The 12514-nt window shown below is 55.8% G+C and overlaps 2 protein-coding genes across 21 annotated transcripts in view; both read left to right on the top strand.

Moving 5' to 3' along the window:
- Nucleotides 1–9387, top strand: part of Syngap1 (synaptic Ras GTPase activating protein 1) — a 35877-nt gene extending 26490 nt beyond the window's left edge. For 2 of the 16 annotated variants that reach the window (XM_029566956.1, XM_029566961.1), the window contains 5 exons: nucleotides 63–238; nucleotides 688–861; nucleotides 2237–2448; nucleotides 3628–3721; nucleotides 7372–9385. In XM_029566956.1, coding sequence (XP_029422816.1) covers nucleotides 63–238; nucleotides 688–861; nucleotides 2237–2448; nucleotides 3628–3721; nucleotides 7372–7518 — 803 coding nt within the window. In that variant the 3' untranslated portion in view covers nucleotides 7519–9385. Of the gene's footprint in view, nucleotides 1–62; nucleotides 239–687; nucleotides 862–2236; nucleotides 2449–3614; nucleotides 3722–4524; nucleotides 4605–4641; nucleotides 5906–7371 lie in introns of all 16 variants that reach the window. The other 14 variants (XR_003850640.1, XR_003850636.1, XR_003850638.1 and 11 more) reach the window with 14 other exon arrangements.
- Nucleotides 9388–9476: 89 nt separating this feature from the next.
- Zbtb9 (zinc finger and BTB domain containing 9) lies at nucleotides 9477–12083 on the top strand. Of its 5 annotated transcripts, none has more exons than XM_029566971.1 (2): nucleotides 9477–9836; nucleotides 10109–12083. In XM_029566971.1, the coding sequence occupies exon 2, from the start codon at nucleotides 10164–10166 to the stop codon at nucleotides 11604–11606; it is 1443 nt and encodes a 480-aa protein (XP_029422831.1). In that variant the 5' UTR covers nucleotides 9477–9836; nucleotides 10109–10163; the 3' UTR covers nucleotides 11607–12083. The 5 variants fall into 5 exon arrangements, with proteins under 5 accessions (XP_029422831.1, XP_029422830.1, XP_017655364.1 ...); XM_029566970.1 differs by having other exon boundaries at nucleotides 9477–9898; XM_017799875.2 differs by having other exon boundaries at nucleotides 9477–9926.
- Nucleotides 12084–12514: the final 431 nt, after the last annotated feature.

The raw sequence follows: 12514 nt of genomic DNA, 5'->3' as shown, positions 1-12514 counted from the left end.
TGGTGGGGGCGGTGGGGGCCAGCCACCTCCCTTGCAGAGGGGCAAGTCTCAGCAATTGACAGTGAGCGCTGCCCAGAAACCCCGGCCATCCAGCGGGAACCTATTGCAGTCCCCGGAGCCAAGTTATGGCCCCACCCGTCCACGGCAACAGAGCCTCAGCAAGGAGGGCAGCATTGGGGGCAGCGGGGGCAGCGGTGGCGGAGGGGGTGGGGGGCTCAAGCCCTCCATCACCAAGCAGGTAGGTGAGGGTAGGAAGAAGGTGGGGTGGGTGAAGAGCAGGGAGGGAAAGAGATGGGGCAGCAAGTGGAGGGTGGAACAGTGAGGTAGGTCTAACGTTAGTTTCTCCCCTTTGTTAAATGTCTGGCCAGGCAAGCCTGTATTCCCAGCGTTTAGGCTGAGGCAGGGTGACTGCAAGTCTGAGGTCAGCTCCAGGCACACAGTGATACTCTCTCAAAACAAAGCCTTCACAGATATGTGTAGAAGGCTTGTAAGGCCCATGAGTTGTTATTATGTGGTGAGAAGCAGAAGGCCTGTCTTCGGTGCTCATTCCAGGGCCGCAGGGTCAGTTACTTCGCCAGTATTGAGATGGTGTAGGCCTGGAGCAGAAGCGTGGGTCTGGGGTGTCGTTTCTGTTGGCTCTGCCCTCACCCACCCTCCCTCTCCCGACTTTTCTGCCCTGTGCCCCAGCATTCTCAGACGCCGTCCACCCTGAACCCCACCATGCCGGCCTCTGAGCGGACTGTGGCCTGGGTCTCCAATATGCCTCACCTGTCGGCTGACATCGAGAGTGCCCACATCGAGCGGGAAGAGTACAAGCTCAAGGAATACTCAAAATCCATGGATGAAAGCCGGCTAGATAGGGTACGCCGGCCTGCCCTCCGAGCCCCAGTCCCTCACACGCCTGGGGAGGCCTCTGGTCATTTGTTCCAAGGGAAACATCCAGGCTCAGGTATCCGGGTAAAAGGAAAAGAAAAATACCCAATATACCTTTTCTAGTCTTTTGGGGGAGGGGAGGATTGTACTCAGTCTGTTTAAGTCCAACTCAACCCTGTTTTGTGGGTTATATACACTATAGATTGGGGAGAAAGCTATTTAGGCTCTGAGGAAGACTGGCTGCAGGATTAGTGCATGTGCAAAGAATCTTTTCCAAGCCAGGCCTGGTGGCAAGGCTGTGAAATCAGTTGCTCAGGAGGCTAAGGTAGAAGGATGCCAAGTTCAAGGCCAGCCTGTTTCAAAATAAAAAGTAAAAAGAGAACTAGTGATAGAGTCCATGGTAGAACGTTTTGCCTAGAATGCATGAGTACCAGCAAGTTCCATTAGAGATTTAAGCCGTGAGGCCCCAGGGCAGCTGTCATAGGCAAGGTTCTCTCTCCCATGCATTAGAATGGTGTCCATTAGGTATGCGCCTTCCTAGAGGAGGCTACAAGCTCTCAGCTTGCTTTCTTGTCCAAGCTTCAGATGAGAAACGCTCCAGACCAGCACTAAACCCAAGCTTTCTCAAGTGCTGACACTGTGCTGGAGTGGGCACTGCCATGCTGGCCTCCTGTGGCTTATGGCCACCATATCACATGTGGATACTGTTGCACTTGAGAAGCTGAATTTTTAAGAGTTATTTAACTTCTAAATAGCTACATGTGGGCTGAGGATAGAGCTCATGGTGAGACTCTGGGTTTGAGCCCCTTCACTGCAAAGCATAAAACATAAAGTAACTACCTGTGTCTAGTGGCTATTAGATCAGCCTGTAGCCTCTGGAGCCAACAGGGAAGTGAAATGACTCTTCTCAGCTGTTCTAACCCTGGAATCCGATGTGTATTAAAAGTCACGTTCTCAGCCTGGGGTCTCGAGAAGACCTCTCTCCAGGATGGGACTAAGGGAGTCACACCTGACCCACATCACCCTTTTTTCCTGTTTCTCCCTTGTGCCTATTCTTGGCTTCAGAGGAAAGTCACTTTAGCTTTCATTTCTAGATTGACTTAAGGTGTGTCCAGGAGTCTTCCTAGGCTGTTCTTTGGGTCCCGGTATTCCCAGTGCATGTGTGAGGGCACGGTATGCTTCTGAGTGCAGGACTTTGACCTTGCAGCACATCAGGGCTTTCTCAAAAGCAGAGCAAGTATGGTCAACAGGCAGAGAAAGGGTTGGGTGCCCCCCTCCTGCCACACCATGGCTGGGCAGACGGAGGTGGTGGAACCAGGGCAGGGCGCCCCTCACAGTGCGGGGTCATGTGCCCGGCGGGCAGGTGAAGGAGTATGAGGAAGAGATACATTCGCTGAAGGAGAGGCTACACATGTCCAACCGGAAGCTGGAGGAGTATGAACGGAGGCTGCTGTCCCAGGAAGAACAGACCAGCAAAATCCTGATGCAGTACCAAGCCCGCCTAGAGCAGAGTGAGAAGAGGCTGAGGCAGCAGCAGGTGGAGAAGGACTCCCAGATCAAGAGCATCATTGGCAGGTGAGGGGCGGCCCGGGGAGGGGTAAAAGGGAGCCCAAGGTCAAAGGGGAGCAGAGCAAACTACCTTCCAGCCCCCTGCTCAACTTGGGAGAGCCTACCAGTTTCCTCTCAGAGATGCCAGGACTCACCTGTAGCAGTTGGGAGAAACCTGCTTAAGGCATTAGATGATCCTTTACGCAGGCCTGACATCTTACAGACTAACTGCTGAAGCTCTGGGGAGTATACCAATCGCTGTCTTACCATTGCTATCTGGACACAGCCCAGGCTGAGTCTCTACTGATTATTCTCAACCCAGCCTTTGAGGGTCACCCAGAGCTAGCAGGAAACCCTAGCCAGAGGAGCCCCTGTGCACTCCTGTCCAGAGCAGAGCTCCCTCTCCAGCCTTGGGAAGGGGTTCATGAGAAAGGGGGTCTTTGAGCCTGTCAGGTTCCCATTTGCTCCAAAGGAGCTGGTTCAACAGGGACCCCAAGCCCCACTCTCACCAGACCCACTCTAATCTGCTACAAATGGGGTTTTGAGTAAGGCTTAATCAGAAGACAAGGGCTTCTTGACCTGAAACACTTGAAACTACTGATAGGACATTTTGTGAGCTGTGGCCTTTACCAAAGGCAGAGATGCAGGGAAGGGTAATGGTTATAGAGCTTGGTCCTGTAGTGTCGTCCCAGGGCTGCTGTGGAGGTAGCCTGGGTTTGTTGAGATGGCATGGGGCCACAGAAGCCACATATCTTCAGCCACAGAGGGCCTATGGGAAGGGCACTGTAGTCCAGAAAGGAGGACTGCACTGGGGGTGGCTGGGTGGTAGGTCTGAGACCCAGAAATCTAACCTCAGGATCCAGGAGTGGTGGCAAAAAGCCTATAATCCCAGCACTTAGGAGGCTGAAGCAGGACAGCCTTGGCCCTGTTGTGAGTTCCAGGCTTCCTGGGCCACAGTGTTGGGACCCTGTCTCAAAAAACTGAAAGGAGAAAATCAAGTCTTTCCTTAGAAGGGAGACGTGAGGGTCCCGAGAGCAACTCGGAGCAGGACTCTGAGTGACGGCACCTTGAAGACGAGGAATTCTGTGAGGATGGGAGGATGCCTAAGGCTTTTCCAGAGCTGCAGGGATTCTCAGGGGTCAGGAGCCTGTGGGCAGGCTCCGAGCCTGTGCCCGCCACTAACCCCACTGAAGCCCGTCCCTTCAGGCTGATGCTGGTGGAGGAGGAGCTGCGCCGGGACCACCCTGCCATGGCTGAGCCGCTGCCTGAACCCAAGAAGAGGCTGCTCGACGCTCAGGTGGAAATTACAATGTCATTTATCTTCTCCGTGTCCCATCCCCATCCATCCCACTGTCCTTCGTGCACTCACTGCACCAGCCACCCTGGCCCCATCGCCATCTGTCTCCCGTTGTCCTCTGTTTGTCTACTGGCTGCTCCCTCCTTGCAGCCCCCCAGTCACCCATCTGCATCCCATCGTCTGTGCCTCTGTCACTCCTAGCAGTGTCGGTCCTACCCCTGTGCCTTCCTGCCCCATCTTCCTACCCCTGTCTGCAGTGAGACCTTTCACCAGTGCCTCAGCCTCTTGGCCAACACGTGTGCAGACTCTTGCCCCTTCTTGGCTTACTCCTGTTCCAAGCAGGGTCTGCAGCTTCTTAGCTCCTCTTGGGCCAGGAAGGCTAGAAGTTGCTCTTTGATAGAATGGAGCACAGGGTAATCTGAGGTACAGTTTCTCCGGTCCTGGAGGGTGCCCTAGTGACTTGGGGTTCTCTTAGCTTCCCATTCTCACTCCTTGGCAGGTCCTGCATAGCTTCCTGTTCCTGGCTCTTCAGAACCCAAAGGCCTCTTCCACAGTCCCCTTGCCTAGTTCAAAGTCCAGTGTCCCCTTGGCCTCCCTCTCGGTGCTCTGCAGACCTGCTTTCCACTCCTGCTGCCACTCTCTCTGCTCACCAGCCAGCTTCCAGGCCCTTCTGCACCCTCACCCTGGCTTTCCTCAAATCCTGCTCTTCCTATCCATACTCCTCCTCCCTCTGCTCTGACCACCAGACCTCCTTGCCACCACCACTGAGGCTCCTGACCCCGTGACCCCACTCTCTCCCCCTGCAGCTCCTCATCAGGTAATTCTCCTGGTTCCGCTTTGACCACGGGCGGAGGACACTGGGGGAGGTGACTCCGGACCACTGCAGGTTGGTCGTGAAGCCCACCCCCTCCAACTCTCTGCAGCCTCTCCCTTCTCACTGCTGCTCACCACACCCGGAGACCCTGCACAGAACCCTAACAAAGGCACCAGCAGAAAGCACAACCACCGGATACCTTAGAAGTATTGAGTAGTACAGAGTTTGGCCCTAGACAGACCCAGCACATTCACACGATCCCCTCTGAGCCCAGACCCACCAGCCTCCTCCTGATACCACCCTCCTTTCCCTCTACCTATCCAGTGTATGTCTGTCACCCCCCATTTCACCAGAGCGTCCTGGGAGTTGGGATGTTGGAGTGGGCTTAACGGAGGAGGGGGATGATGGGCTGGGGGTCCTGGCTAGAAGGGCTGTGCCAACTCCAGCAGGTAGGTTGGGGTCTCCTCGTTCCTCCCTCACCCGGACTCTGTACCCCTCCTTCCTGCTTCTCTCCACGTTGGCTTTTTCTTCCTCCCTTATACCTGTGAGGCAGAAGGTGGCTGAGGCTTCCTTAGCCCCCAGGGGTTGGGAGTGGACAGCTCCTTTAAGAGGACTGTGGTTGTGCTCACAGTAAACAGGGTGGGCATCATACAGAGAAGACCAAAGACAGGGCTCTTGGACAGATATTAGGCTTGGGCTCACCCATGTGGCCTGTGAGTTACATGTGAGGAGAAACATCCTCACAGATCACATTAAGGGCTCAGTGGCCATGTTGTATCCCAGGCAGTGATGCCAAGAACAGCATGTTAAGTAACGGCTCTATTCCTGTCAAGGCTCAAGTTCCTGAGTTTCTAATGCCACTGACTCCCCCTCTCCTGTCACCCAGTGACCTTGCTGGACACATAATCCTACCCAAAGAAAACCTGTTAGCCACAGACCTTGTTCCTGAGACATTATTTCTGAAGGATGGATCTGCAGTGGGCAGTGGTTCCTCACACTGTAATTTCAACTCTGCCAGCCCAGCCTCTCTGTCAAAGTCCTTAGTGATCTGTAAACAGATGCTAAAAGGCACCAGGGGACCTCACCATGTAAAGGACTCCTGCAGTGAATTCTTCTGTAAAAATGAATAATGGCACCCTAATTTATCCACTTTCTAATTTGGGTCCATGAGGGCGTAGAGGGCATGCCCATGTGTCGTCATGAGCAGAAAGCAGAGAAGAGGCAGTCTGAGGATTCCTTCCCCTGCTCTCCTGCTGTAGGGACTCAGGGCAGCCTACCACACGAAGTCTCTCCCACTCACTCCCTGGCAGTGAGCTACCCAGAGCTAAGGGGCAGCCTTGCCTAAGGCTGTAGTTTGGGTGGTCTTCTGACAGGTGAGTCTTGGATTGTGGGATGGAGGGGAGAGCTCATCTGGGATCCTTGTGCCCCACATAAATGTCGTGTGGCTCAGAGTAATTTACACATTTGTTCCAGACCACTTGGCTTTGGTCTCTCTGAAGCTAGGCTATTGACACACAAACCAGTTGTGAGCTAGATTTTTTTCTTTTTTTGGTCTCTTTGAGACAGTGTCTCCCTGTAGCCCCAGCTGTGCTGGAACTCACTATGTAGAACAGGCTGGCCTCGAATTCACAGAGATCCACCTGCCTCTGCCTCCCAAGTGCTGGGATTAAAGGTGTGGGCCACCATGCCCAGCTTACCTGAGCTAGATTTTTTAAAAGCCAAGAAAATTGGCCAGAAGTGAGTGTATAAAGGGTGGGGGCCGGGTCTCAAGTCTTTTTCTCCTGCAGAAGGCTGGGCTGAGGACCTGAGCCAGGAGTTGGCCCCAGAGCCCTGGGAGGTTCTGAGGTCAGGCCCAGTGTCACAGGAGGGTCTGCTATTCAAGCTGGGAGCCCAGGGAGAGGGGCTGAAAATGAAAGAGGGTGGAACCAGCTGCAGATTCCTGGGGGTGCAGATGGGGGTGCACTGTGTCTAGAAGCTGCCAGTCATTTCCAACAAGCCTGAGGAGCCCTCCTACAGGATTTCCTTCTTCCACACCACTTCCCTGAATCCCCTTCCTTTCCCCCCAGTACAGTTAAACCTCTTTAATTTGGGTTGTTATATTTGAGAAGATGGACACTCTTAAGTGACCAAACTGAATGACAGTGTCTATTTAATGAAATGCATGTCTTCAAAATGTATACAGTAAGTAGAAATCGGTGAGCAAGGCCTCTGCCTCAGGCCCTCAGGGAGCATGCCTCAACCAATAAATCCGATTGTAAAGCCTGTTTGCTGGTATAGGTTAAATATCCCCTCCCACAGACAAATTTCTACCACAGATTTGCTTCGCACACCCTTTCTCCACAGATAAAGGACAACTCAAGCCCTGTTTTTTTTCAGTTTATGAACAAACTTCCAAATCCACAGGGGTTTGGATTAATGAGGCTTTGCTGTACTGCTTCCTCTGGTTCCTCAATACAAAGTTCCTACCTGGGATGGAGGGTGCTGGGAGGGCGGTCCGTGAGGTGCGGGAGGCAGCAGATACATAGTTCATGAAGCTAGTGGGGTTACAATGGTGGTGAGGTGAGAGCTTGCTGCTTTGAGCTGGTTTCCTGGTGTGACTGGGTTGAAGGCTTGAAGCCCCTGTTAGGAGTTGGGGTGAGTTCTGCCCCTGATCCCAGAGGACCCTTACAGGTGAGAAATAAAACAGGAGGGTGGGGTGCGGCTTCTCCCTGACAGAAAGGGCGGACTTGGCTGTGGAGTGGGCTGGTTGTGGGTGAGACAGGCGGCCACTGGGGGCTGGCATCCAGGCCCCTGCGAAGCGTCTCAATAAGTCCGCGCTCTCCTCTTTGGTGTCTTGCAGGAGAGGCAGCTTCCCCCCTTGGGTCCAACAAACCCGCGTGTGACGCTGGCCCCACCTTGGAACGGCCTGGCCCCCCCAGCCCCGCCTCCCCCACCCCGGCTACAGATCACGGAGAACGGCGAGTTCCGAAACACCGCAGACCACTAGCCCACCCAGCATCACAGACCTTCTTCCCTGTGCACCCCACCCCGCAACATCACCAACCACCAGGACTGGACCTCACCGAGGGACAGCGGGATTGCCTCCCTGACCGCCTCCTTGGGGCACCCGTCTGTCACCCCCACCGAACCATTTTCAGGAGGGAGAGCAGGACCCTTAGCTGCCCTCTTTTCCTTCCTGTCGGGATGCTGCCCCCTCTCACCCCTAGGGACCCTCACCCCAGGACACCACCTACCCAACACAGACCCCTTCATTCCGGGGTGCTATCCCCATCCTCTGCCTCATAGTTCCCCTGAGCACTGGGGGACAAGACCCTCACCCCATACTGGGGGTGTGGCACCTCCAAACTTTCAACTTCAGGGTGATTTTTTTTAGCAGTAACCAGAGCTGACAATCTAACTCCCTCCACCGCCCCATTTTGGCCTCCCCTGCCCCCCTTGTTATGGGGAGGGGACCCCGGGTGAGGGGCCCTATTACCCCTTGATTTCTCAGGCGCGTCTGGGGGGGCTCAGCACGCACAAACTCCTCTTTTCACTCTTACATTTACTGCCTCCCCGCCCAGAACCCAGATGGGGTGGAGGGGGCCACCGGGGCAGGGAGGGGGCGGCAAGGGGGGAATGGGAGTTGCCTCCCCTTCCTCCCACACCTGATCTGCTCTTGGCTGGTCCCAGAGCGGGGTGAGGGGGCTTATGCCCCCCCCTCCCCCAGTGTGTTGGGTGGGGTGGAATTGAGGTTCGGGCGAGGGGTTAGGGTTTAGGGGGGCATGTGTGTTGGTCTGCCCTTCTCTGACACACAGCCCCCACCCCTCCCTCTTCTTGGTCTCTACTCCCAGGGGGAGGGGGGAACTTAACTCTAGGAAAAGCCATGTCTCTCTCCCCCAGGGTGGGGGACCTGTGTTGGAGGAGGGGTGTTTGGGGGGCCCCCTTCCATGACTCTGTCCCCTGGGGGAGGTAGGACAGGGCTGGGCTTCCCTCTCATCCTCTCCCCCCACCCACCCAGTCTCCCTCCCTCCCGCCAGCTCCACAATTTTTCGGTGTTTCTCTGTACATAGCTCTCTGGCGGGATAGGGGAGGTAGGATGGATGGGGTTTGGGGTGGGCAGGCCATGGAAGGGAAGAAATTCCTTGGCACCCCCTCTTCCCTGACTGCTGTCCCCTACCCAGCCTTGCCCCTCATCTCTTCTTGCGTTTGATATTGAGACTCTTCCCAGACTCCCCTTTCTTTTGTATGGACAGCTCCCCCTCAGTCCCCTCCGTCTACACACATCCACCCAGCCGGGGCCAAATTTATACTTATATAAAAGTTGTAAATATGTGAAATTTTATCCCCGTGCCCTTTCCTTTGCTTTCCCCACTTCAGGCCCTACCCTCGGACCCCTTCCTCCTCTTTGGCTGTTGTAATTATCTGGGGTTTGTACTGTACATATCCGGGGTGTGTGTGGGGGGGCTGGGAGGCGACCCCTCTGTACAGAGCTTCCCAGCCCCCTGCCCCCCGCCCCTCGCTTCCCTCCCCACCCAACCCTAAGAGCGGGAGGTGGTGCTCCTGCTCGTTTTGTTTTGTTTTCTCATTCTCCCTCCCTGCCCCACTCCCATCCTCTCGGCCCCCTGCCTCTGCCCTTCTCTCCACTTCCAGCCCCATTTCCTTTTTTTCTGGAGTGTGTGGTGAAACAGAAAAATCATGTTTAATAAACGGAGATTGTTCTTTTGCCGCTGGGCCGACTTTCTTAGCCTGGGATTTCCAGGCGCGTGGCAGGAGCTACTTTTTGAGTGACGCTGCCAGCCTGGAAGCAGCCGACACCCCTTGGGCCCTGCCCCGGCCGAGAGACGCGAGTCCCGCCAGGGTCTCGCTGGGCTGACCCCTCCGCCCAGCGCCCCACCCGCCGCCTCGTCAGCCCGCGGGGGTTGGTGTACGGGACAAAGGCTGAACGGCTAACTCACCGGAGTCTAAGTAAAGTCTAGACGCGGTTTATTAAGATGATCCTGTGCGGGGCGCAGGAGAGAACCAGCTTCCAGCACTTGATGGCCGTGACTTCAGCCGGGGAAGCCGAGCGCGTCCACACCTGCCTCGCGGGTCCGGCGGACGAAGGGCCGGGGCTCGAGTACAGCTCCGGGGCCTCCAGTCCTCGCTTGCCTGGCCGTAGTGGCTCCCAGCCGCCCCTTGCTGCCCAGCCAATGAGAAGGAGGCTTGTAGGCCACCGCCCTCTGGTTGGCTGCGGTCTGGCCCCGCCCTGCGCAACCAACGTTAGCGTCCGGCTGAGCGTGCCGGCTTCCGACCTGGAAGGTACCGCGGAGGCCCAGGCGCCACGAGGTGGGCGCGCGTGGGGCGGGGCCTGTCGGTGAGAAGGCCAGTGCCCGAGCCGAGCGCGGACGGTGAGGCGGCCGAGGGCGGCCCGGGCCAGTAAGTCCAAGGCCCTCCTCCTTGGCTTCCGGCGGGCCTGGAAGTGGAAGCCCGGGTTGGTTTTCGTTCGGACCTCTCGGTGGGCGGAACTGATGTTCAGAAACTGTCACTCACGTTTCCACCCGGGGGTGGGGAGCGGTGAGACCCCGAGCCTGTGTGACCCGCGTCTCTTTCCTCCGCAGCCCGGGGCCCGCGCAGACGCCGGCTCCCTTCGCAGGGAGCGCGTTCCAGGAGGCCATGGATGCTTCGACGCCTTTGCCTCCGGCACCCCAGTCTCCGGTGCGGGGCGCAGCCCCGCGGACCATCCAGATCGAGTTCCCGCAGCACAGCTCGTCGCTGCTGCAGGCCCTGAACCGCCATCGGCTGGAGGGCAAGTTCTGCGACGTGTCCCTGCTGGTGCAGGGCCGGGAACTTCGGGCGCACAAGGCCGTGCTGGCCGCCGCCTCCCCGTACTTCCACGACAAGCTGCTGCTGGGGGACGCGCCGCGCCTGACCCTGCCGAGTGTCATCGAAGCGGACGCCTTCGAGGGGCTGCTGCAGCTCATCTATTCGGGGCGCCTCCGCCTGCCCCTGGATGCCCTCCCTGCCCATCTCCTTGTAGCCAGTGGCCTTCAGATGTGGCAAGTGGTGGATCAGTGTTCAGAGATTCTCAGAGAGCTGGAGACTTCAGGGGGTGGGGTTTCAGCCAGTGGGGGAGCCTCCTACCACACGCTGCTGTCCACCACCTCCTCGGGAGGCTGGTGCATTCGTTCCTCCCCTTTCCAGCGCCCAGCACAGTCCTCTGCTACCGAGAGTTCCGCATCCACCGAGAACCCCAGTGGAGGGGAGGGGAGTGAGCTAGAAGTGTTACAAATTCAGGTGAAGGAAGAGGAGGAGGATGAGGAGGAAGAGGCAGAGGAGGAGGAGGAGGAGGAGGAGGAGCAGGAGGAGCAGGGCTCAGCAGTCTCACTCGCTCAGACTCCCCAACCTCAGAGAGTATCAGGAGGGTTTCCCCGAACTCGTGGATCCCATCCACTGCAGGTACCTGCTCCTCCCCGCAGGCTTCCAGAGGTGGAGGGTTCAACACTTGAGCCCCCTGCCCCTCCTTTGCTAGCCCCCAAAATCTTCTATGTCAACCAGGAACCCTTTGCGGCCAAGGAGGCACAGTCAGGAGCTGGAACTCAGTCTGGAGGAGGAAAGGAGGAAACCAAAGCATTTTCTGGAGGGGACTCTGAGGGAAATGGGGAGCTAAGGTTCTTACTGTCCTCTGGAACAGGGGCAACGTCTGGGGCAGGGGATCCATCCTGGAAACCAGTGGATCTCCACGGGAATGAAATTCTGTCGGGGGGCGGAGGACCTGGAGGAGCAGGCCAGGCGGTGCATGGGCCAGTGAAGCTAGGAGGGACACCCCCTGCAGATGGAAAACGCTTTGGCTGCTTGTGTGGAAAGCGATTTGCAGTAAAGCCCAAACGGGATCGGCACATCATGTTGACTTTCAGCCTTCGCCCTTTTGGGTGTGGCATCTGTAATAAACGCTTCAAGTTGAAGCATCATCTGACAGAGCACATGAAGACCCATGCTAGAGCTCTGCACGCGTGTCCCCATTGTGGCCGTCGGTTCCGTGTCCATGCCTGTTACCTTCGCCACCGGGACTTATGCAAGGGCCAGGGCTGGGCCACTGCCCACTGGACTTACAAATGACTGCTAAAGCTGTACACTGACTTATAGGATGAGATAGCCACAGCTGCTGATGGATACTTAGCCCTCACTACCCCAGTCCTGGATCATGTAATCATGCTAAGAGATTACATATGTTACACGGACCTCTTACTCTTGGGTATGGGCCTCACCCTGACAGATTTGGAAGTTTAGATTTCTTACCCCAAGTTTTTGTTAACCATCCTGTAGGAAAGTGACTCATAGATCATGCCAAAATTGATCACTTAGCCAGATGGTCCTTTTTGTATTGATGTCCTGGGAGAAAACCAGATTAGATTAGTGAGGGAAGAGCTGGACAAAATGACATGTGACTTTATTTAGTCTCTGTGAGAAGTTGAGGGAGCTGGTCTCCAACAAGGAATGTTTGATCAGAACTCAAGTCATTCAGAGACTTGGTGCTCCCAGCCTTCTCTCCCTCATTGTCAGCAGAGTTCTGTTCATAAACCTCTTTTTGCAGAAGCTTTTTAGGTTGTACTTTGCTCACCAGTAGACACTTTCCCAAACACTCTTTTCAAAATGTAGTTGAGCACGCATTTGATTCCTGCACTCAAGGCAGAGGCGGGCAGCTCTTTTGAGTTTGAGGCCAGCCTGGTCTACGTGAGTTCCAGACTTCCAGACCAGCTGGGGCTACAAAGTGAGACCCTGTCTCAAAAAAAAAAAAAAAAAGTACTTGAGCACTTTAACAAATTGTACATTTCATGTGTCATTCCCAGAACCCTCTTTATACAGAGGATATTCCCTCAACAGATAATGCCTCTTGTTTGCCTTTGACTACCACTGACAACTTGTACATGACCCCAGTGACAGATGTGACTAGTGAGCTCAGGATGGCAGCTGGCACTAACATGCCCTCAGGGTATCTCCTCTGCTCCCTGAACAAGTTTTCCTCA

This window comes from Nannospalax galili, unplaced genomic scaffold (genome assembly GCF_000622305.1).
Source record: "Nannospalax galili isolate Female #2095 unplaced genomic scaffold, S.galili_v1.0 scaffold538, whole genome shotgun sequence".
Taxonomy (NCBI): domain Eukaryota; kingdom Metazoa; phylum Chordata; class Mammalia; order Rodentia; family Spalacidae; genus Nannospalax; species Nannospalax galili.
Note: the sequence above shows the minus strand (reverse complement) of the source record. Positions and strands in the feature narration are given on the sequence as shown.